At 50.0% G+C, this 23,171-nt stretch overlaps 1 protein-coding gene across 7 annotated transcripts in view; it reads left to right on the top strand.

Annotated features, from left to right (window-relative positions):
* The window catches only part of NLRC5 (NLR family CARD domain containing 5), a 90,382-nt gene that overhangs the window by 28,933 nt on the left and 38,278 nt on the right, over positions 1-23,171 (top strand). For 4 of the 7 annotated variants that reach the window (XM_082366953.1, XM_082366954.1, XM_082366952.1 and 1 more), the window contains 13 exons: positions 2,730-3,037; positions 3,873-3,932; positions 8,941-9,009; positions 10,195-11,869; positions 13,015-13,098; positions 13,244-13,327; positions 15,058-15,141; positions 15,264-15,353; positions 15,979-16,038; positions 17,496-17,561; positions 18,059-18,142; positions 20,048-20,131; positions 21,093-21,182. In XM_082366953.1, the coding sequence (XP_082223079.1) occupies positions 2,730-3,037; positions 3,873-3,932; positions 8,941-9,009; positions 10,195-11,869; positions 13,015-13,098; positions 13,244-13,327; positions 15,058-15,141; positions 15,264-15,353; positions 15,979-16,038; positions 17,496-17,561; positions 18,059-18,142; positions 20,048-20,131; positions 21,093-21,182 (2,838 nt within the window). Of the gene's footprint in view, positions 1-3; positions 1,143-2,729; positions 3,038-3,872; positions 3,933-8,940; positions 9,010-10,194; positions 11,870-13,014; positions 13,099-13,243; positions 13,328-15,057; positions 15,142-15,263; positions 15,354-15,978; positions 16,039-17,495; positions 17,562-18,058; positions 18,143-20,047; positions 20,132-21,092; positions 21,183-23,171 lie in introns of those variants that run through there. The other 3 variants (XM_082366955.1, XM_082366956.1, XM_082366957.1) reach the window with 3 other exon arrangements.

Here is a 23,171-nt window from a genome sequence, read left to right as displayed (position 1 = left end):
GGTGATCATTCCCCTTTGCCTCCTCTCCTTCCCTCCCATCCACTCCTTCATCCCCCACCCTCCTACTGCCAAGACTGCTCACTACTGCTCCCTGGACTGCCCCCAATGTAGCAAAGTTACCCTTAGTCACCCTTCAGCGTGAGAGTGAGAATCATCAGACACAGAACATCAGCAAAGGCCTGCGTCAGCATCTACCCTTTTCATGGATGGTGTGACCAAGGGCCTGACAGAGAAGAGATTTGCTCATATTAAGAGTGTATCAGTTAAGATAGGCTACTGTATGCTGCAGTAACAAACAACCTCCAAAGTCCCCGTGGCTTATGACAACAAAAGTTATTTCCTGGTCTCAGTTCTCGTCTAATATGAATCGACTGGGGCCCCTAGTCCGCATTATCCTCTTTCCCGGACCCAGGCTAAAGGAACAGCCAAGATCTGGAATACTGCTGGCCACTGTGTTAGAGGAAAAGAGAGAACAAGGTGAATCACACGTTGGCTCTTAAAACTTCTGCACAGACATGACGTGGGTCATTCTTTAGCATATTTCATTGCCAAAGCAAGTTTCGTGGCCATACCCAATTTCAAAGGGGCAGGGAGATGCAATCCAACCAAAGGCCTAGAAAGAGAGTATCTGTGAACAGCCCTGATTCTGTGAACAGAGAATTAGTTACAGAGCTGGGACAGGCACACCCGTCTCCTAACTCTGGGTCTGAGGCTCTTTCTACTTTAAACCTCTGTCTCCAAGGCTATTTCCCACAGACTTTCACAATGACCAGTAATAATGTAATGTGCTTTTTCTTCCAGGGATGGTTATTTTTAAAGAGCTTAAGGTCTTACCCCCAGGGGATAGAGCACTCATGGTGGAAACAACGACATCATGTTAGACTGGCTGGAGGGGAAATTTGAATTTGAAGGACTTTCCCAGAAATTATACCATCCAGGCACTCCTCACTTCCACCTGGCACCTTGCTGCCCTGGATGATTTCTTTATGGGCCACATGATTTTGGACATTATAGCCCAGAAAAGAAGCTGTGCCCTAGGCCATGGTCACATCCTTGTGCCAAGATCACACAAAGGGCAGGGATTAGCCCTTGTCTGGTGCCACCTAGGGATCCCAAGCCTTGGACATTTACTGGCCTGAGAGGTAAGAAATCTCAGTTCTGAGCCTGGCTCTGCCATGGACTTGTATGATGACCTTGGGCATGTCCTTTACCCTTCCTTGGCTTAGTCTTTCCATCTCTTCAGTGGGGATGGTGATCCCTGCCCACGCCGTAGATGTGAGCATGTTTCATGAATTCTAAAGCCCTGTGTCTGAGCAAGGAGTTGTTGCTATTAGTTTAGTTGGGGAAGGGTGACCAGAGGGAGCTGGGGACATGTGCCCAGTAGGCCTCTGCCAAGGGTCAAGGGAGAAGCTGGGGTCTGAACCCCAGGACACATGGTCTTTGCCCCAGCCTCTGGGAGTTGGTAAGGCTGGCCCCTGGGCAGGCCTCCTACCTTTTTCAGAGTTAGAAGTGGAGTCTCTGGAGTTGTGATGACTAGATGAGACACATAAAGCACGTAAAACAGTGCCTAACACGTAGTAAGTGCTTTCTGAGTGTTTGCCTCTATTATTAAGGAAATAGTACCAGAAAGTACATTTGGAAATGTTATAGTATATTCCACTATATTATGGATAACCAGTTAGGTAATCTCCCACTGTTGGATATTTAGGTTGCTTCCAATTTTTAACTATTAAAAATAATCTTGCAATGCACAGCTTTGTAACTAAAAATTCTGTGTACCTCCATGATTGTTTCCTAAGGCTAGAGTGTGAGAAATGGAATTGCTGAGTCAAAGGGCCTACAGACTTTTTAGGCTTTCACTACATGTGTCCCTTGCCTTATATTAGTACTCCTACCAGCAGGTTGTTTGAGAGTTCCAGTTTAGAAGGGGAGAATTTGCTTAGAGAGAGAGAGGAGACGGTCTGTATTAGCTAGGATTATATTTCACTGTGAATAGCAGAAAGGCCCAAGCAACAGGGGTTTACACAGAATAGAAATGTATTTCCTTGTCATGTAATAGAAATTCAAAGTCAGAGAGTCCAGGGCAGGAAAGCTTTACCCTCCATCTTCCTCAGTACTGGCTTCTACCTCATAATCCAACATGGCTGCCCAAGTTTCAGCCATCACATCGGCATTCCAGCCAACAGGAAGAAGCAAAGAATGATATAGAACATTTCCGCCTACATCCCATTGGCCAAAATTTAATTACATGGATACATCTAACTGCAAGGGAGGCTGAGAAATATAGTCTATTCCAGATGACCAGGGAATATTCAGGGGTTCTAGTACTAAGGAAGAAGGGAAGAACAGATTTTGGGAGACAACTAGTTGTCTCTGCCATGAGCTTAGCTCAGACAGAGAGCAGCACAAATGGGTCCATGGAAACAAGAATGAGTAAAGCATCGTCAGGGCATTATCCACGGGGGATGAACTAGACCATTCCAGAGCCAATACATAGGCACAGATTAATTTTGCAAAGGATGCAGAAGGAGATTAATTTCTGGGACCGAGCTCTGGGCAATGGCATTGAGACTCCACGGAGAGGCCACTTCTTTGTCTTCTGTGTCTGTCTCTTCTCTTCCCCTCAGATGTAGGGGGTGGTTTTTGACTGCCCCTCTTGGCTTCCCCCCAGCTGAGTTGTCCCCCAGCTCACCTGCCTCCCAGCTCACCTGCCTACCTGGTCCCTGCAGGGCCGGGCTGCTCATGGACCCCATTAGCCTCCAGCTGGGCACCGAGAACCTGTGTGGATATCTCGTGAGCCTGCTCAGCAAAGACCCAGAATGGCTGAGCGCCAAGGTGAAGTTCTTCCTCCCCAACGTGGACCTGGGCTCCGGGGACCAGTCCCCAGACCCCACACAGAGGGTCATCCAACAACTCAACAAACTGCACACCCAGGGTCAGACCACCTGGCAGGAGTTCATCCACTGCGTGTGCATGGAGCTGGACGTACCACTGGAACTGGAGGTGCTGTTGCTGAGCACTTGGGGCCACGGAGACGGTAAGAGTGGCTGTGAGAAGTGCAACGCCGCCAGCTAGCCCCAGGGCGTTGGGAGCCAGAGAGGCCCAGGCGAGTCCGGGACCTGTCTGGCTCAGAGACAGTATGGCCAAACCAGGAACAAAATTCCATGTTTCTGCGCACCTCCCGGAGCAAATGCCCTAACACCACCAAATCCGCTGGGGACCTGGAGGACTCCTCCTTCCACCTTGTACCACCCCAGTTGCCCAGAAAGGCAGGGTGCACAGAGAGAAAGGACCAGGTGACTTCTTCCTGCCAGGAAATTCCAAATAGCCTGTAACGCCCAAGAGGTTTCTTTTCGCAATGCAGTCAGAAACAGTCATAGGGAGAGCCCTCTGACTACTGCTTCTGCGCAGGCTGATTGAACTCTGTTCTGTCCAGCGAACGTTTCTTGGGCTCCTTCTATTTACACAGCACCGTGAGGAAGCCCAGAACACTGAGGGGTGACGGTGTCCTTGGAGAGAACGTGAGAACTCACTCGAGAACTCTACAAGGCAGAGTGCAGGGCAGGCGGGGAGGCACAGTGGACACACGCGTGGATACACACGTACGTGCATGCGCACAAGCAGGCACAGACGTGTGTGCGTGCACACGTATACCTGTATGTGCACAAACCTTTAGATACGCACATGTGTCTGCCCCCAGCTGCCTTCAAGGCTCACCACCAGCTGTGCCCCCCACAGATCGCTGAGTGTAGATTTCTCCCTTGCTGGGAACCTACCCTGAGGGATGAGCCCCGATCCAGACATGGGGCCAGAGCTGGCCCCAGGGCATCCTAGCACATGCCCATAGCATATTATCTCCTCCTCTCTTCCAGGCTTCCCCAGGCAGCCTGAAGTTGGCGAGGAAAGCCAACCAGACTCTCAGCTCCACCCTGGTAAGGCCTGGGGTTGGGGAGTGGGAGTGGGGGTGAGCATGCTAAGTCCTCACCTCAAACCCAGAGCAGGCGGGTGGTGGCTGGTCACAGCCGTTTCCCATAAACCAGCCTCCTCATCCTTGGACCCATTTGCACGCTTCCCAGGTCCCTCACCACGACTCCCAGCCTCACCTGCACCCCCTCTCTGCCCCTCAAGGCTTTGGCCTGTCCTGATACATGTTCCCAGGGCTCTAACCTGGAGCCTCCTGGGAGAGTCTGAAGTTGTCAGCCCTTGACCACTGCCAGAATCACCTCTCTGGTTTCACTAGGGGAAGCCCGTTCTCACTTCCCTGTCCCCAAGCCTCAGGGCCTCGTGCTCCAGCCCCACAGACTCAGGCCCCTCACCATTCAGACACCCGCAGGCCTGACACTAACCCACAGACTGCCGTCCACACCCAGGGAGCCCCTGACTGATTTTCTGATGGAGCGCAGAGAGGTCAGCGATCAGATGGCCCACCTCACTGATTCAAAGGCCGCACTCTATTCAGAATCTTTCTTTCTTTTTTTTTTTTTTCTGTGGTAAATTACATGGCATCAAATTTACCATCGTAACTACTTTTGAGTGTACAGTTCAGTGTATTAAATACACTCACATTGTCGTGCCACTACCACCATCCATCTCCATAATTCTTTTCATCTTGTAAAGCAAACTCTACCCATTAAACAGTAACTCCCCATTCATCCCTCCCCCAGCCCCTGGTAACCACCATTTACTTTCTCTCTCTATGACTTTAACTACTCTAAGTACGTTGTATAAGTGGAATCGTACAATATTTGTCCTTGTTGATGGGCTTATTTCACTTAGCATAATGTCCTCAAGGTTCATCCATGTTGTAGCAGGTGTCAGAATTTCCTTCCTTTTTAAGGCTAATATTCCACTGTATGTGTAAATCACATTTTGTTTATCCTTCGGTGGACTCTTGGGTTGTTTCCATATTTTAGCTATTGTGAATAATGCTGCTATGAATATGGGTAAACAAATATCTCTTCAAGACCCTGCTTCAATTCTTTTGAGTATATATCCAGGATCCAGGGTCATATGGCAACTCTATTTTTAAGTTTTTGAGACACCTCCACAGTGTTTTCCACAGAAGCTTCACCATTTTACATTCCTACCAACAGTGCACAAGGGTTCCAGTTTCTCCACATCCTCACCAACACTTTTTATTTTCTGTTTTTTTGATAGTTGCCATCCTAATGGGTGTGAGGTGGTATCTCATTGTAGTTTTGTGTGTGTGTGTGTGTGTGTGTCTGTGTATAATAGCATTAATTTTTTTTTCTAAATATTTTCTCAAGCTATAGAGATTGTTTCTACTATAGTAATTGTTCTAAAGTTACATAAGGCAGGTTTCTGTACATAAAAGAACAGATATTAAAGCCAAGTCAAAACATTGAACAAACTTAATAGTATATGTATACATACATACCATATAAACATTTGGCAGAGATGCTCAAGTGCAGAGCCTTACATAGGGTAGACAGTTTGAATAAATTATATGGGCAGGCCCTGCTAATGCTGGACCTATAGGCTGTGTTGGGAATTTTCTTCCTTTCACCCCCAAATTTATTAATTCATTGAGAAAACATTTATTGCCATCCACTGGGCTAGACTCTGGACCCAGGTCCTCAAGGGAAAAAAATCCAGGAATAAAGATTCCTCAGCCTCTTCCCTGAGCCAGAGGAAGTGAGGTAGTATGGAGATGTCAATTTTAGGGACTATGTTATACAGTCTACAAATAAGGAGTTGTATTTGCGGGGCTCAAAGGCAGAAGTACTTCAGGTACTACTTGCCTGAAAGTCGGTATGCTGTCTCACAGGAATCCATATTCTACCCCCCAACGAATGTCTCAAAGTACTTTGACTACCCCTTCTAGTCACCCTGACGATGATCTCCTCCTTGAATAACTATTCTGAAAACAACAATATTAGTTCAATTCAAGCTTTACTTAGTTTTCCTGCCATTTCACTAGAGAAGGGTATGGGAAGTAGATCGTAGGCACAATTTGCACTTTCTTCTTATATGTGAACATTTTTCACAGGCATGATTATTATACAGTTATGATTAAAGCCAAATGTAGCAGTGATGACAAATTAAAGATTTGTGGTATCACTGCTTAACTATTTCTACCAGTTACCTTGGGATTCTGGAACAAAGCATGCTATGCCCCTTTTTCATTATCTGAAAAGTGCCTTTTAGACTTCTCTATAATCCCTTCACTTCTCATTGTAGTTTTGACTAGCATTTCCCTAATGATAAGTGATTTTTAAAATTTATTTATTTATTTATTTATTTATTTATGTTGCACTGGGTCTTAGTTGCGGTATGCGGGATCTTTAGTTGCAGCGCGTGGGGTCTTTAGTTGTGGTGTGCAGACTCTTAGTTGTGGCATGCGAGACCTAGTTCCCCGACCAGGGATCGAACCCAGGCTCCCTGCATTGGGAGTACGGAGTCTTACCCACTGGCCCACCAGGGAAGTCCCAATGATTAGTGATGTTGAGTGCCTTTCATGTGCTTATTGGCCGTTCATATATCTTTTTTGGAGAAATGTCTGTTCAAGTCCTTTGCCCATTTTGAATTGGCTTCTTTGTTTATTTGTTGTTGAGTTTTAGGAGTTCTGTCTATATTATGGATATTAATCCCTTATCAGATATATGTTTTGCAAATATTTTCTCCTATTCTGTGGGTTGCCTTTTTACTCTGTGGGTAGGGTCTTTTGATGTATGATTTTAAAAATTTTTATGAAGTCCTATTTTTCTATTTATTCTTTTGATGTCTGTGCCTTCGGTGTCATCTCCAAGAAATCATTGCCAGTCCCGGTGTCGTAAGCTTTCATCTTATGTTTGCTTCTAAGAGTTTTATTGTTTTAGGTCTTACATTTAGGCCCTTGATCCACTTGGAGTTAGGTTTTGTATTTGGTGTTAGGTAAGAGACCAACTTTATTCCTTTGCATGTGGATATCCAGTTTTCCCAGCATCATTTGTTTAAAAGACTGTCCTTTCCCCCATTGAATGGTCTTGGCACCCTTGTCAAAAATCACTTGACCATATATGTGAGGGTTTATTTCTGGGCTGTCTATTCTATTCCGTTGGTCTTTATGTCTGTCTTTATGCCAATACCACACTGTTTTTGATTACTGTAGCTTTGTAGTAAGTTTTGAAATCAGGAAGTGTGAATCCTCCAGTTTTGTTCTTTTTCAGGATTGTTTTGACCATTTGGGGTCCCTTGAGATTCCACATGAATTTTAGAATGGACTTCTCTATTTCTGCAAAAAAAGGCATTGGGATTGTAATAGAGATTGCATTGAATCTATAGATCACTTTGGGTAATATTGAAATTTTCAACATTAGTAAGTCTTCCAATCCACGAACATGTGTTTCATTTATTTATGTCTTTAATTTCTTTCAGCAACATTCTGTAGTTTTCATTGTACAAATCTTTCACGTCCTTGGTTAAGTTAATTCCTAAGTATTTTGTTCTTTTTGATACTACTGTAGATGGAATTATTTTGTTCATTTTCTTTTCAGATTGTTCATTGTTCATGTATAGAAATGTAACTGACTTTTGTGTGTTGACTTTATACTCTGCTACTTTGCTGAATTCATTTATTAGTTCTAACAGCTTTTTTGTGGTTGTCTTTGGGGTTTTCTGCATACAAGATCTGATCATCTGCAAACAGAGATAAGTTTACTTCTTTTTTCCAATTTGGATGCCTTTTATTTCTTTTTCTGGCATAATTGCTCTGGCTAGAACTGCCAGTTCTATGTTGAGTAGAAGTGGTGAATGCAGGCATCCTTGCCTTGTTCCTGATCTTAGAGGAAAAGCTTTCAGTCTTTGACCATTAAGTATGATGTTTGCTGTGGTTTCAGAACTTTATTTCTATAGAAATATCGACTTTTACTTATAGCTGTGCATGGCTGTAACAGAAAACATCCATCCCGTAATCCTAGCTCCCCAATAAATCAAAACTGTTTAATACCTGGTCCCTCTGTCCCTTATCACTGAGCTGGAATACTTGTCACCTGGCTGTGACCAGGCCTGGTTGATATTTAGCTAGTGAGTCCGTTACTAGTAAAAGACTCGTTAAAATATTGAAATACAAGGGAATTCCTTGTTGTTCCAGTGGTTAGAACTCGGTGCTGTCACTGCCGAGGGCCCAGGTCCAATCCCTGGTTGGGGAACTAAGATCCTGCAAGCCGCTCAGCGCGGCCAAATATATCTTACACCGATTCCAGCCCCTCTTCGGGACCCCTGGGTTTCCCTGCAGACCAGCATCTAAAAATTTAACACCTGGCAGGGCAAGGGGCCTGCTGCAGCGGCCATTCTGATTAATCACCAGTGCCTGGCTGTAGGAGTGTCCTGCTTTACTTCTTAAAATTCTTCCATAGCCCTCTTTCTTTCTTCCTCCCCTCCTTTCTGTCTCCCCTTCCTTCTTGTTCTCCTTCTTCCTTTCTTCCTTTCCCAACCTCTTCAGAAAGGTATTAAAGCGACTCTTGAAAATCCATGCAACCAGACAAGAACTCAGGAAACTAGTAAGAGAAGTGAGGAAATTTGGAAGATGTGAAATAAGGGGGATAAAACACACTGGTACAGGAGGGAGGGCACAGGCCTGACCAAGCCTCATGGAAGCTCCACTTTTCCAACCAGCAATGCCCTCGACAGAGCTGGGTGCTTTCCAAGCCATTTAGTGCTTGAGGCTATTGGCTGTGGGCCCTGCTTCCTGCATTCTGGGCTGGGAGATCCCCAGGCCCAGAGCCTGCAGCCCTCTCACTTGGGCCTGGGACCCCTCTGCAAACAGGAGCTGATGCTGATGCAGCCTTTGCCTGCTGCTGCCTTCACTCAGTCCCTGAGTGTGGATATACTTGTCCGGCTGCTGCCTGTCTGTGGAATGGAGCTCCCTGAAGGTGCCGGCTACCCCCTCCGCCCAGGCCCCCAAACCTCACCCCTTACTCCTTCCTTCATTCTTTCCAGGCCTCAAGCGGCCTCACCAGAGCTGTGGGTCCTCACCTCGCCCAAAGCAGTGCAAGAAGCAGCAGCAAGGTGGGTACCAAGGTGGGGAGGGACCCGAACACTGGGTTGGATTGCCTTGGGGCAAGGACACAGATCCTGGACTCTGTCCCCTGATAACAGGCTTCCAGTCATGGGCCCCCTGACTCTTGTCTTTCAAGCTCCCAGGAGGGAAGAAGAGGAGGTCCTGGGTGGGCAGAGGAGAGAGCTAGGTCTGGCAAGGAAGCACCTTGCCCAGTGGGCCACAGCGGGGCTTCTCCAGAGATGGCTCAGCTGAAGGAGCTCAAAGCATCCCAGCAGGTCGCAGCTTCACCATCCAGGCTTTTCCGGGGATACTCCCACGCACTCAGGGTTGAGGGAGCTCCAGGGATGTGACCAGCATGACCTCAGAACTGGGCTCCCATTGGCCAGTTTAGGGCTGAGCTGGATAGCAAGGCAGAAAGAAGCCTTGAGGGCCCCTGGGAAGACATGGGGGCTGCTGAGGACCGGTCAGGCCGGGACAGAAACTTCTGTCATTCTCCACCGGTTGTCCCACCAGCTGGGAAACCCAGCCCCATGGGGCATAGCCAGAGGATTCACAGCTGGTCAGAGGATTCATATCTGTATAGAATAGGACACTATGTCAGGCGCCCCCCCAGCAGGGGTATCCAGTGTCCCCCAACAGTGGCCCCGGGCCCTCCCCTGGGCCACCCAAGAGCTCCCAAATGACCCAGCAATTAAAGTCAACAGCCGGCAATGTAGGTATTGACTATTGACCAGCTTCCGCAGTTCTGATTGTTCGGTGTCTGGGCCCACAGGGTGCTCGTGCTCATCCTGGGCATCGCACAACTGAAATACTGTGGGCATGGGGGCCGCAGGCAGCTTACTTAGATCTCACAGTAAAAGCTTGTTCCAATTTGATATTGCAAAGGAAGTGCCCCGTTTCCCCTCCCCCATCTCACTGAAAACTTTACACCACTTACATTGTTGCAAAACAAATAGAGCCGTGGTCCACACTTCCCCATTCCTCCTTCCCTGTGTAAATGGCCGCCAGAGTCTATGCTTCTGTAGAACCAATTAATTCTAGGAATTTGGGGGGCACAAGAGTACCTGTGTGCTCTTGCCACCCCCCACCCCCATACGTACACGGCCAAGGCTACAGGCTCCCAACAACCCGATACTGTGGTGAGCGGCGCGGGGAGGCCCCCTGCTCTCATGCAATCTTCCTGTCCCCTGCAGAGCTGGCCAAGAGGTACCTCCAGCTGCTTAGGACTTCTGCCCAGCAGCGCTATGCCGACAGGACCCCCGGACCAGGGCAGCCGCTTGCCTTCCCCCAAGCCTACATCCCTCCAATCTTGCAATGGAGCCGGGCCTCAGCACCCTTCGACACTCAGGAGGGGGCCATTACAGGGGACCCCAAGGCAGAAGATGGCACCGACGTGAACATTCGGGACCTCTTCAATACCAAGGCCAACAGGGGCCCGAGAGTGACGGTGCTTCTGGGGAAGGCGGGCATGGGCAAGACCACGCTGGCCCACTGGCTCTGCCAGAAGTGGGCTGATGGTCAGCTGGACCGCTTCCAGGCCCTGTTCCTTTTCGAATTCCGCCAGCTCAACCTGATCACGGGTTTCTTGACGCTCCCCCAGCTCCTCTTTGATCTGTACCTGAGGCCTGAGGCTGGCCCCGAGGCTGTCTTCCAGTACCTGGAGGAGAATGCTAATGGAATCCTGCTCATCTTTGATGGGCTGGACGAGGTCTTCCACCCCTGCTCCAGCAAGGAGACTGCAGGCCCTGAGGACCCAGCATCAGCCCTCACCCTCTTCTCCCGCCTCTGCCGTGGGACCCTCCTGCCTGGCTGCTGGGTAATGGCCACCTCCCGTCCAGGGAAGCTGCCCGCCTGCCTGCCCACCGAGGCGGCCACGGTCCACATGTGGGGCTTTGACGGACCGCGGGTGGAGGAGTACGTGAGCCGCTTCTTCAGCGACCAGCCATCCCAGGAGGCAGCCGTAGCAGAGCTGCGGACAAACAGACGTCTCTGGAGCATGTGCGCCGTGCCCGCTCTGTGCCGAGTCGCCTGCCTCTGCCTCTACCGTCTGCTCCCGGGCAGCTCTCCGGGCCAGTCTGCGGCCCTCCTGCCCACCATGACCCAGAACTACGTGCAGATGGTGCTAACCCTCAGCCCCCGAGGGTTTCTGCCTGCCGAGTCCCTGCTGGCCCTCGGGGAGGTGGCCCTGAGGGGCCTGGAGACAGGGAAGGTCATCTTCTCTGCAGGTGACATCCCTCCACCCGTGATGGCCTTCGGGGCTGCCCTCGGCCTGATGACCTCCTTCTGTGTGTGCACGGGACCCGGGCACCAGGAGACAGGCTATGCCTTCACCCACCTCAGCCTGCAGGAGTTTTTTGCTGCCCTGCACCTGATGGCCAGCCCCCAGGTGGACAAAGATACACTCTCCCAACACGTCACCCTCACTTCTCGCTGGGTGCAGCGAACCAAAGCTAGACTGGGCCTCTTAGACCACCTTCCCACCTTTCTGGCTGGCCTGGCATCCTGTGCCTGCCGCCCCTTCCTCAGCCTCCTGGCACAGCAGGACGAGGCCTGGGTGGGTACCAAGCAGGCAGCAGTGGTGCAGGCACTGAGGAAGTTGGCCACCCGCAGGCTCACGGGACCAAAGGTTGTAGAACTGTGTCACTGTGTGGGTGAGACACAGGCGCCTGAGCTGGCTGGCTTCACAGCCCAGAGCCTCCCCCATCAAATGCCCTTCCACAACTTCCTGCTGACCTACGCCGACCTGGCCGCCCTGACCAACATCCTAGGGCACAGGGATGCCCCCATCCACCTGGATTTTGAGGGCTGCCCCCTGGAGCCCCGCTGCCCCGAAGCCCTGGCCGGCTGTGGGCAGGTAGAGAATCTCAGGTGAGAGTAAGGACAGGGGAGCTCTGGGGAGGACCTGGGAACATCCCTGGGAGAGAGCTGGACTTTCGGGAGAGCGGAGGCCAGCCAGTCTCGGCAGAACCCTGCTGAGGAAGACTGAGGAAGAATCTTGAATATCAGAACAGAAAGGTCCCTCCTTACTGCCCCTTAGCCTGTGACACAGTGAGGAAGCTCATTGCCTCTCCAGGAACTCTGGGGTCCAGTTAGATCTCCTCTAGTCATGGTTTCTGGATTCAGTCTTTCCCTCTCTTTCTCTCAGTCATGGTCTGGAGCATCTGACCCAGGCTGTGCTATTAGAGCCTCTTTGCTTTGGACAGGGTATTTAACCTCTCAGCCTGAGTTTCTTTATCCCTAAAACGAATCAGTAGTAATACCTACTTCACAGGGTTGTTGGGAGAATGAGATGAAATAATGCATGAAAAACACTTCGTGGCACAGTTCCTGGCACAGAGTAGAGGCTCGATATGGGTAGTTGCTAGAGAAAAGTTTAGGCTGCAATAACAAAGAATCCCTCCCCCACATAGACGGTGGATTCAATAATGTAGTTGTTTTTGTTGTGTTTTTTTTTTCACTCTTATGGAAGACTCAGAGGTAAGTGGTCCAGGTCAGTGGGATGGCTCAGCTCCACATGGCCATGAAGAGACCCAGGTCCCTTCCATGGTTGCAGCATCATCTCCTTGGGCATCTTGATCTGCATGGTCAAAGCTGGGTCACAGACACATCTGTGCTCTGGCTTGGGGGAAAGTAGAGAGAGAACACGGATTAGACATGCCCAATGTGTTAAAGCTCAGTCCTGGAAATAGAGCACATCCTTTCCACTCACATTCCAGGGGTGACAACACAGTCGGAGTCGTATGGTCACACTGAGCTGCAGGGGAGGCTGGGAAACACCACCTCTGGCTGGGAAACCATGTTCCCAGTTATAGCTACAGTGGAGAATGGGTTTTGGTAGACGATTAGCAGTGTCTGCCATGATATGTATTTGTTACTACTACAATAATTACAGCAACAACTACTACTATTGCCATTACTGGATTAAATTCCATCTCTCAGAGGAGGGAATGGATGATGAACTCTAAGTCCTGCCCACCATTGATCTTCTGCCACTTCACCTCTTCCTGTGGCAGCTTTAAGAGCAGGAAGTGTGGGGACGCCTTTGCCGAAGCCCTCTCCAGGAGCTTGCCAACAATGGGGAGCCTGAAGAAGCTGGGGTGAGTCAGGGCTTGGAACCAAGATGGATCCTCAGCCGGCGATGCTTGGAACTCTCCTCCCGCCCCTCAACCCTACACAGGGCAGATTCCTGGTCTATCCCCTTTCCCATCCCCATTCTTCCCACTATCTTTGCTTACCCTATAGGTTAGCAGGAAGTAAGATCACTGCTCAAGGCATCAGCCACCTGGTGCAGGCTTTGCCCCTCTGTCCACAGCTGGAAGAGATCAGGTGAGTGATCTCCAGGAGGGCTCGCTGGCTGAGGGGAGGATTCACTGTCCAGGTCCCAGGGCCCCCCCTTGAGACTGGACTGGGTCCTGTATATTGCATTAGGGTCTGGCCACTACTTTTTCAGTGAGACCCAGAGAGGAGAGGCATCAGTCCAAGAACTGGGTGGGACTGGATCCAAACACAATGCTCCCAGAGACCCCAGAGAAGTGCTAATATTTTGGGACATCTTGAAGGAGCTTGAGTTTTGAGAGTCCCTCCCTTCTTTCTGTGACCCTGAGAGAAGGGATGGCATTGTGTAGGCAGGTGCTGTGTGGGTACACATAAAGGCATGAAACACACACATACATCCACATTCATGCACATATGTGCACACACACTTGCACTTGCCTGCTCACTTAAGTATATGCCACACATACATGCACATGTGCAGCACGCACATGCCTGCACACTTAGATCCACATACACATCTAAGCACGTATGTATGAATATACTCCTGCCCTATGTCTGTGATGAGTGGCCTGAGAAGGGTGGGACCAGGGATCCTCCTCAGCAGCTCTCTGGCAGGACCACTGCTACCTAATATGGCACCTTTATGAGATTTAGAAAAGACACCCTTTCATCCAAGCAGATGCAGCCCAGCACTAGGGTGCACTGATTGTTGAGTGGAGCATTAGCTGGTCCAGAGCTCTGCTCTGTTCCCTCTGCTGGGTGTCTTTGTTCATGATCACTCTGGGTGATGGGGGAAAAGATTAAGGTCACTCACGGACTTCCCTGGTGGCGCAGTGGTTAAGAATCCGCCTGCCAACGCGGGTGACACGGGTTCGAGCCCTGGTCCGGGAAGATCCCACATGCCGCGGAGCAACTAAGCCCATGCACCACAACTACTGAGCCTACATTCTAGATCCTGTGAGCCACAACTACGGAGCCTGCGTGCCACAACTACTGAAGCCTGCGCTCCTAGAGCCCGTGCTCCGCAACAAGAGAAGCCACCGCAATGAGAAGCCCCCGCTCACCGCAACTAGAGAAAGCCCGTGCACAGCAAGAAAGACCCAACACAGCCTAAATAAATAAATAAATAAATTTATAAAAAAAAAAAAAAAGATTAAGGTCACTCTCAATAATTAAGAAAGAAAAGTAAATGTCAACAAGTTCACTATTTCTGATCCTTTGTCCTGACCAAGTGATTACACACAGAGGCACCCTTATACTCTTCAGCTGTTTTGTCCCTCTAGCTAGGAACCCAGGCAGGGCTGTTTGTGGACCCCATTTGACAGGTGGGGAATGTGAGGTCAGAAAGGAAAGTGCTTGGCCTAGGGCTTTGGGTGAATCAGGGCCAGAGATGAGGCTGAAAGCAGCTTCTCCTGCATCCCAGTCTGCTCATCACCTGGGAACCAAGAGGCCCTGCTGAACTCAGGCCTCAGGCACATCCCAGACAGAGCCTAGAGAGCAGGGCGCTGGGTCCCCTCATCCCACCTCATGAGGCCTTCACAGTCCATCATCTGGATCCCTTGGGCCACCAGGCAGAAACTCTCCCAGAGGGACTGAACTGGGATGGAAGTGAGGCCATCAGAGGGCCTTTCCTCCTAGCTGGGCCTGCTGGATACCACGAACTTCTCGTGGGCCCCTATCTTGTGTCTCCTGCATGAGGATGGCCACGCCTGTCACCTGCCACCTGGGGCTCCCGTCTCCCAACCCCAGGGCTGAGGGACTGGGCCTCGGTCTCCCTGCAGCTTTCGGGATAACCAACTCAAGGACTGGGAGGTGCTGAACGTCGTGGAGGTGCTCCCTTGCCTGCCGCGGCTCCGGAAGCTTGAGTAAGCTGTCTTTCCACCACCCCCGCCTGAGTCACCTCCCCCTCCTCCCTTGGAGAGCAAAGAGAGTCTGGGGTGGATGGGATGGGGGATTCACTCCTGACACCTTTGCCACAATCATGCAGGCTGAGCCTCAGCAATGTCTCCGCGTCAACCCTACTCTCCTTGACGAATGTGGCGGTCACGTGCCCTACCGTCAGGATGCTGCAGGTCAGGTGAGCAGGAGTGGGGTCCTGGCCTTCAGGGTCTTGAGAAAAGGGGAGGAGAAAGTGGGGTTGGGAAAAGGAGGAGGCCACTGGTCTGTAAGACCTACGTGTGCATGCATGAGTCTGTTTTACTCACATCAGTATCTCCAGAGCCTACCTCAGGCCTGGCACCTCGTACTCAATAAACAGTGAATGAGTGGAAAGATAAATGGATAGACGGATGGATGGGTGGTTGAGGGAATGAATCAACAAATCTAGGAACAACAGGCAGAGTGGAAGGAATCCTGAGTCCCATGTCGCTCTCCGTGGTGCTGAACTAGCCAGTTCGGGTCACGGGGTAGATGACGTGTCATGCTTCTTAATCCCAACACTGTGGCTCCTATAAAAACTCTCAGCATTCCTAACTTTTATAATTTTTGTAGCAAAAATTGTTTTCCTGACTTTTTAAAACGCTCAGGATTCATCTAGCAACGACATAGTCACAATTTTACATGTCTGATATTGAGCACTTTTGCCAGTTCTGTTGTTTCTCTGTCGATTACAAAATCAGCTTTCTCTGGATGTTTGGGGCAACACAGGGTGCACAGGTAGGGGGTGATGTACTGGTTTCACGGCTCAGTGTCTGACCCTGCAGGAAGGCGGACCTCATCTTCCTTGTCTCCCCACCCACAGAGACGGCTACAGAGCTACAAGGGTAAGAAGCTAGGGATGGGGTGGGTTTGGGCTCATTCTGAGAAGCAGTCTGGGCTTAGGTAGTTGTGGGGAAAAGTGGCAAAAAGAGCTTAGGAAGAGCTGGAATGCGGGGATTTTTCTTTCCCCTGGGAAATGACTGACTTCTCAGAGTTGGCCAAGGACTTAGCTTCCTCTAGTGTCTCTGGACCACATCCAGCTCCTGTGATGAGCGGGCATCATCAGAAGTCTCAGAGTGAATCAGACCCTTAGGGAGGACATGAAGATATGGTGAGACTGGCGATACTATGCAGGGAAAACTCTTCCAATTAAAAAAGGAGGAAGGCAATTATGGTACCAACATCTTAGACTTGTTCTGAGAATTAAATGAATTAACACATTTAAAGTGCCTAGAGCACTGCTGGCATCCAGTTGCCATTCAAGCGCTAGCTGTTCCAGCTGTGAATGGATTCCAGCTTGGCCAGTCCTTACTGGGCAGAAAGAGGGAAGTTGCCTTCCCATGAAAGAACTTTCTGTGTTTCCCTCACACCCCTCCCTGTGAGACTCAGAGACACATGAAGTTGTATGTCCTCATGCAAGTCCTTTCCCTGCTCTGAGCCTCAATTTCCTCACCCATACAGGGATCTGGGAGGACCAATGTCTTTTTACCCTCTGACTGCATAGAACTATGATGCCCAATACGGTAGCTACTAGCCCATGTGGCTATTTAATTTTATATTAATTAAAATTAAATAAAATGAACATTTCAGTTCATCAGCCACTTTAGCCACATTTCAAGTGCTCAATGGCCACAGGTGGCTAGCGGCTCCCATAGTGGATGGAACAAATAGAAAACATTTCCATCACTGCAGAGAGTTCTTTTGGACAGCACTGATCTAGAAGTCTATGGAAATCCATGATGTTCCAGCATCCCTGCAGCCCCAGTCCTCCCCTGGCCCAGTTGGAGAGAACACTTGGCGGTGCCTCGGCTTCCCACAGCCTGCACCCACATGCAGGCCATGCTCCTGGACTTCTGAATCACAGATGGTACATCTACAAATGGAGACTGTGGCATCTTAGACAATAGCAGCTTCTTTTCACTAAGCTTGCACTTTGTGCCTATGCTGGGCACTTGACCATACATCGTCTCATTCAATCCTTCCATCACTCTATGTGTTGGATGTTGTCATCCCACTTTAGAAAAGAGAAAACTGGGGCTCAGATGGGTGAAGTGACTTACCCAAGGCCATACAGCTATATATGGCAGAGCCAGAATTTGAATAAAGGTCCCAACTGACCTTAAACCTTTTTCCCTGCTGCTTCGCTGAAGCACCTTTAGTACCTTCAGGCAACCATCTTTGTTATTCATTCACTGTGGGTCATGCTATAGGGTCTTCAGTTCCTAGAAACCAAGGGAAGAGGTTTGGTCCATCAGGCCCTGGACTCCTGAGCCCAGGCCACTGTTGGATTTGTTCTTGCCAGAGACCCAGACCTACAGGGAAATGCCAACCAGAGGAAAGAGGCTCAGAGGAGAAGCCTGGCACTCAGGTACCTCAGTGGGATGGGATCCATTGCTTTGAGGGGAGGGATATGATATGGGGGGAGGGTTCCTACCCAGAGGAGGCATGGCAGGGGCAGGGAAGATAAAGGGAAAAGCAGATGTGGAGCGGGGAAAGGACATGAGTAACCCATCCCGGCCTGAACAAGGAGCACTTGTCATAACAACAATAATAGCTGTAATTTAATGGGCCCTTGCTTTGTGCTTGGCACTGTAGTATTTTATATCCATTACCTCATTGTGATTCTTTTGAAAACCCTGCAAAGTACACATTATTAGTCCCATTTGATAGAGGAGAAAACTGAGTCTCAGATAGGTTAGTTGCCTTATCCCAGGTCACCAAGCTACTGAAAAACAAGGCCAAGATTAGACCCAGGCCTGCCGGCCTCCTGGCTCCTCCAACTCCTTCCTGGTAGCTGCACTCAGAGCTACAGGAGGCATAGTGTAGCTTCTTACCTTGAGCCTCTCGTCCCTACCCCCGCCGCAGGCTCCAGAAGTGTCAGCTCGGGGTCCATGATGTGGAAGTACTCATAGCCCAGCTCCGGGAAGGTCCACACCTGGATGAAGTGGAGTGAGTATCATGGGGAGCGCTGGGACAGGAGACAGAAAGGGAGGGCAGGGCAGTGTAGGCAAGGCCTCAGCTTTGGGTGGACGGTGTGGGGAAGGGCATGCTGCTTCATTAAGAATTTGGGGGAATCAGATCATCCTAACAGCTACCATTATTTAACACCCGTCCTGTCCCAGGTGCTTTTACATACATCCTCTCATTTAATCCTTATATCTCTATGATGTAAGTACTGTTACTATGTGCATTTTATACTGGAGGAAATTAAGCCACGGAAAGGTAAATTTGCTCAAGGTCACAAGGCTAGGAAGAGTCTAGGCCAGGGTTCAGGCTCAGACAGTCTGGCTCCTGGCCTCATCCTCACTGAGATCTGCGAAGCAGAACCCTCATCACACGTAGGTCTTATCTTCCAGCCCACAGCCCTCAGGGTCCCCTCACCCTGTCTTCCTCCCAGAGTAGCATGAGATGACCTTCTCTTTTTGGACTGGAGAAATTCCCATGATGTCCAGCTCCTGAGCAGAGCCTTTGAGAGTGGGGTTTGGGGATTGGTGGAGGTCCTGTCATGTCACCGGGAAGGGACCCCTGCCACGATCATCCCAGGAAATCAAATGGGCATGAAGGTGGGGTGATGGAATGCCATCATGTATTTTGAGTGGCCCCACCCTAGGGCGAGATGGACGGGGTGAGGGCTGCCTTGATGACCAAAGCTTGAGCCTCGACCTTGTCCCATGGGGAGAACCAAGACAGGATTAGAAGGTGGTGTTTACCCAACTCACATACTTCCACCCACCTCGCCACCACCAAGCCTGTCCCTCCCCCAGTTTTCTCACCTGCAGGTGTGCCCCGTCACCCAGCTGGTCACACAGACCAGACGCCTCTCAGCTCCCTTGCCCTCCTCCTATAGCCAGTCATCCTGAGTCGACCTACCCCCTATATAGTTCTCAAAACTGTTCTCTTGGGGACTTCCCTGGCAGTCCAGTGGTTAAGACTCTGCCCTTCCACTGGAGGGGACATGGGTTCGATCCCTGGTCAGGGAACTAAGACCCCGCATGGTTTGGGACTAAGATCCTACATGCTGTGCAGCGCTGCAAAAAGAAAAAAAAAAGTTCTCTTTTCTGCATCCTCTTCATCCACCTCCCTAGTCCAGACCACTCTCATCTTTCACTTGGAAACCTCCGCACTAGGCTCCCTGCTTCCACCCTGGCCGCCTCCACCTGGCAGTGAACTGCCTTTTACTGCCTGCCCCCTTCCCAGTGCTCAGGATAAACCCAAATCCTAAAATCCTGTGTGATCCAGAACCGTGCCCCCAACCCCACAAGCCCCATCTGACCCCACCCTCCCACTCCATCTTGAATGCAGACATACCGGCTCTTTTTCAAGTCCTCTAATCTGCTATGCCATGGGATCTTTGACTGTACTGTTCCTACTGCCAGGAACACCCTTCCCCCATCTCTCTCCCACCCCTTACCTAATGAACTCCTAGTTTTTCTAGCAAGTAGCTCAAACATCAGGCAAGCCTTTCCTGGTCCCCAGACTAGATCAGATTTCCCTATAAGCGTGGAGCTCATCACAAGAAGTCATTATGTAGGTTGCAGCATAAAGAAACAATTGAGGATGGGGTCTTGAAGTCAGGCTGCCGGAGTTCAAATCCCAGGCCCAACTTTGAGCAAGTGTTTTAACCATCGGTTAACTCATCAGTAAAATGAGGATAATAATAGTGCCTACTTCGTAGGGTTGTTATGAGGATTAAATATCCAATAATTGTAAAAGCATCCAGGACAGTGCCAGGCATGTGGTACGCAATCTTTCAATGTTCATTATAATTGAGTCTCATTTGTTGGAGGGATGCTTTGCCTGTGTGAACGCTGAGGGTTGAGGGGCAGCACAGGACATCAGACCCCTCTGTCTCAGCCTCTCAGGGAACCGGCTGGAAGATGAAGGCTGTCAACTGATGGCAGAGGCTGCACCCCAGCTGCACATCGCCGGGAAGCTGGAGTGAGTGGCCCACCCCACTGTCGGCTACCAGGGAGGGCCCAGGAGAGCCCCAGCTGGTCCCTGCCACCCCTGGTCCCCGTGCCCACAGTCACCAGAAACAGGGCTGCTCCACCGACCAGCTCTGCTTTTTCCCCCAACTCCAGCGTAGTTGGAGTGGTTCAACCATGCCTTGCCTTTGCCTCTGGCATGAGCCGCTTTGTTCCAGTTATTAAAATCCCTTGAACATGTAGAACGTGTTCACTGTACATCAGTAGCTTGTATTCCATTTTGTCCTGACAACAGCCCCGGGTGGGGCGGGGTGCAGAGTTGCACTGGGGCAGCGCTAGGGTATTGGGTGGATGGGTGCTGGGCTGTTGGAGTGGGAAGTGGTGCAGTGGGATATGGTTTTGGGGTGAAGGGGTGGGTCGTTGTGGTGGTGGAATGAGAAGAAAGGATAGTAGGCTATTGGGCGTGCTGTGGTATAGCATGGTGTGGGCTAGGGGTGCTATTTGGGGGGGGTGGGATGTGTTGGGGTCTTAGCGTCAAGTGGGAGTGGGAGTGGGGGAGTGTTGAGGTTAGGGTATCAGTGATTTGGAGTCTTGGCTTTGCACTTAGACCCTGGCTCTGTCACTCAGTAGCTTTGTGACCCTGGGAAGGTAGCTTCATATCTCTTGGCCTCAGGTTCCCCATTGGTAAAATGGGATTTAAATGGTGGTTATTTTTCAGAGCAGAAAACTGAGGATCAGAGAAGCAAAAACAGCGAGTCAGCTCCTACTGCTCCAGATGGAGAACTTTATTCTCTGTGTGGGGCAGGAGGTCATATGCCTCATGGCTCATCCTTTGAGACCCCCTGGTTAAGGACCCAGGACATTCCACGAGTGACAGCCAGCCAGCTGCTGAGCCAGGAGGAGGCGGCTGGAGCTGTGTGGGGCTGGGGACTCCAGCCGCCCGCTAATGGCCGACTCCCTCCTCCTCTCCGCAGCCTCAGCAGCAATGGGCTTTCTCTGGCCGGGGTGTGCCGTGTGCTGAGTGCGGTGAGCACGTGCCGGACGCTGGCAGAGTTCCACGTCAGGTAGGGACTCCCAGTGGACCACCATCACCCACTCTCACCTCTAGCGTGGAGCTCTTGGGCTCTCCTGTCATTCTCTCTAAGTCCTTGGGATTCTTTCTGGCCCCAGGCCTGTGAGACCTGTAGAAGATGCTGCTAGTGCCCCGCCCAGAGCCCCTTTACAGCTGGGCGCCCGTTCCCAGCTGCTGTGGGTGCTGGCTGCGCACAGCTTAGACCTCCTCCAGAGAAATGCCCTGGGCCGATAAGAGCCAGGGATACCTGGGAGGTTACACACCCCCTTATCCTCCCAACCAGGAGTGGCCAATGACAGAGGCAGAGGTATAACCCTCCGGCCCCCTTACCTCCGGTGGGACAAACTTTTAGTGCTATTGACGTTACCAAGTCCAAGCTCGCTCTGCTCGCCGCACGACAGGCCAATGAATTGGAGACGAGGTGCTGAGGCATGGAAGGCGACTTTATTCGGAAAGCCGGCAGACGGAGAAGATGGCAGACTAGGGTCTCCGAGAAACCATCTTATCGCGGTTTGGGTGCCAGTTTCTTTTATAGAACAGAGAAGGGGAGGAGATGAGGAAGTAAAAAGGCCATAAGTTTTGCAAATATCCCCTGGAATGGCCAGCCTTGGGGAGGGGATGTGTTAATTTCTTCTTTCCTGCAGCCGGCCACAGGTGGGCGGGGTCAGGATGCTTCCCTGAACAAAGGCACTTTGGTTTAACATTCAGGCAGAGGAGCAGGGTTCTCCAAGGCAGGCCATTATGTACAGACAGTATCCTTTTGGCGAACAAAAGCAACGGGAAGCAAAGGTTAAAGTAAAAGAAACAGATCCAACAGGTAGTCAGATTTGGCTCTTCTGTTTTACATTCATGCTCCCTGTGGGATCAGGCTGAGGACCTGCCCCCCTGTTCTGCTTCCCTCGGTCCCTTACTGGTTTCTCCTGAGATCAGGCCCTCAGTACATCATGTACACAGTGACCAAGTGACTGTGCTTCTAAGGGAACCCGACCTCAGACAGGGCCCAACCTTATTTCTGTAAGTCTCCGCATTCAGTCTGGGCAGCTGAGGACAGATGCTAATTAATGTCAACACAGTCCCCACCCATAGGGGCTCTCCTGCTTTCAACACCCCTTAAAGGAGGAAAGGGAGACCAGATTCACCCACGAGGTGGTACTAGGGGCCTTGGTTCACTGTATATAATGATTCAGTAAAGGCCCCTAGGGCGTTCCAAATGACACTGCATTCACTTCTAGGAATTTATAATGAAGAAATCACCGTGACTGTGCAAACACTTTGACCTGCGGGATGTTCACCTCAGTATTGATTATAATAGGAAAAAAATGAAAATAATTTAAATCTTTAACAGTAAGATGTTAGTGATATTAGTTAAGTAAACTAAGTTGCCTCCAGAGAGAACTGATGGAACCATGATATAGCTGCAGCTTTAGTGTGGAGGGATGACTCTGGCATATTAAGTAAACATAAAAATTTTAATTCATCAGGGGGAATTCCCTGGTGGTCCAGTGGTTAGGACTCGGTGCTTTCACTGCCGTGGCCCAGGTTCAATCAGATCCCACAAGCCACGCGGTGTGGCTAAAAAAAACAAAAACAAAAACTTAAAAAAACTTTTTTTTTAATTCCTCATTTTTATTATAAAGCTTTTCAATCAAACTGAAAGCTAGAGAGAATGGTATAATGAACTCCCCAGCTCCCACCAATAATTATCAACATCATGTAACCCTTGCTTCATCTGTCCTTTGAAATATTAATTTTTAAAAGGGAATCCGTAAATTTAATCCCATCTTTGAAGAAAGAAAAGGAAAGAATATTAACTGCATTAAGAAGACAGAAGACTTGAAGGACCCACTTCACATGTTATCATCAGTGATAATTGATATGTGGAAGAGATTGTGGGTGATTTTTCTTTATTTTCTTCTTATTTTACTATATTTTCTAAGTTCTCCAGAGGGAAGAAGAATAACTTTTGTCATAGGAAATATAT

This window comes from Balaenoptera borealis (assembly GCF_965194805.1).
Source record: "Balaenoptera borealis genome assembly, chromosome: 19".
Taxonomy (NCBI): Eukaryota; Metazoa; Chordata; class Mammalia; order Artiodactyla; family Balaenopteridae; genus Balaenoptera; species Balaenoptera borealis.
Note: the sequence above shows the minus strand (reverse complement) of the source record. Positions and strands in the feature narration are given on the sequence as shown.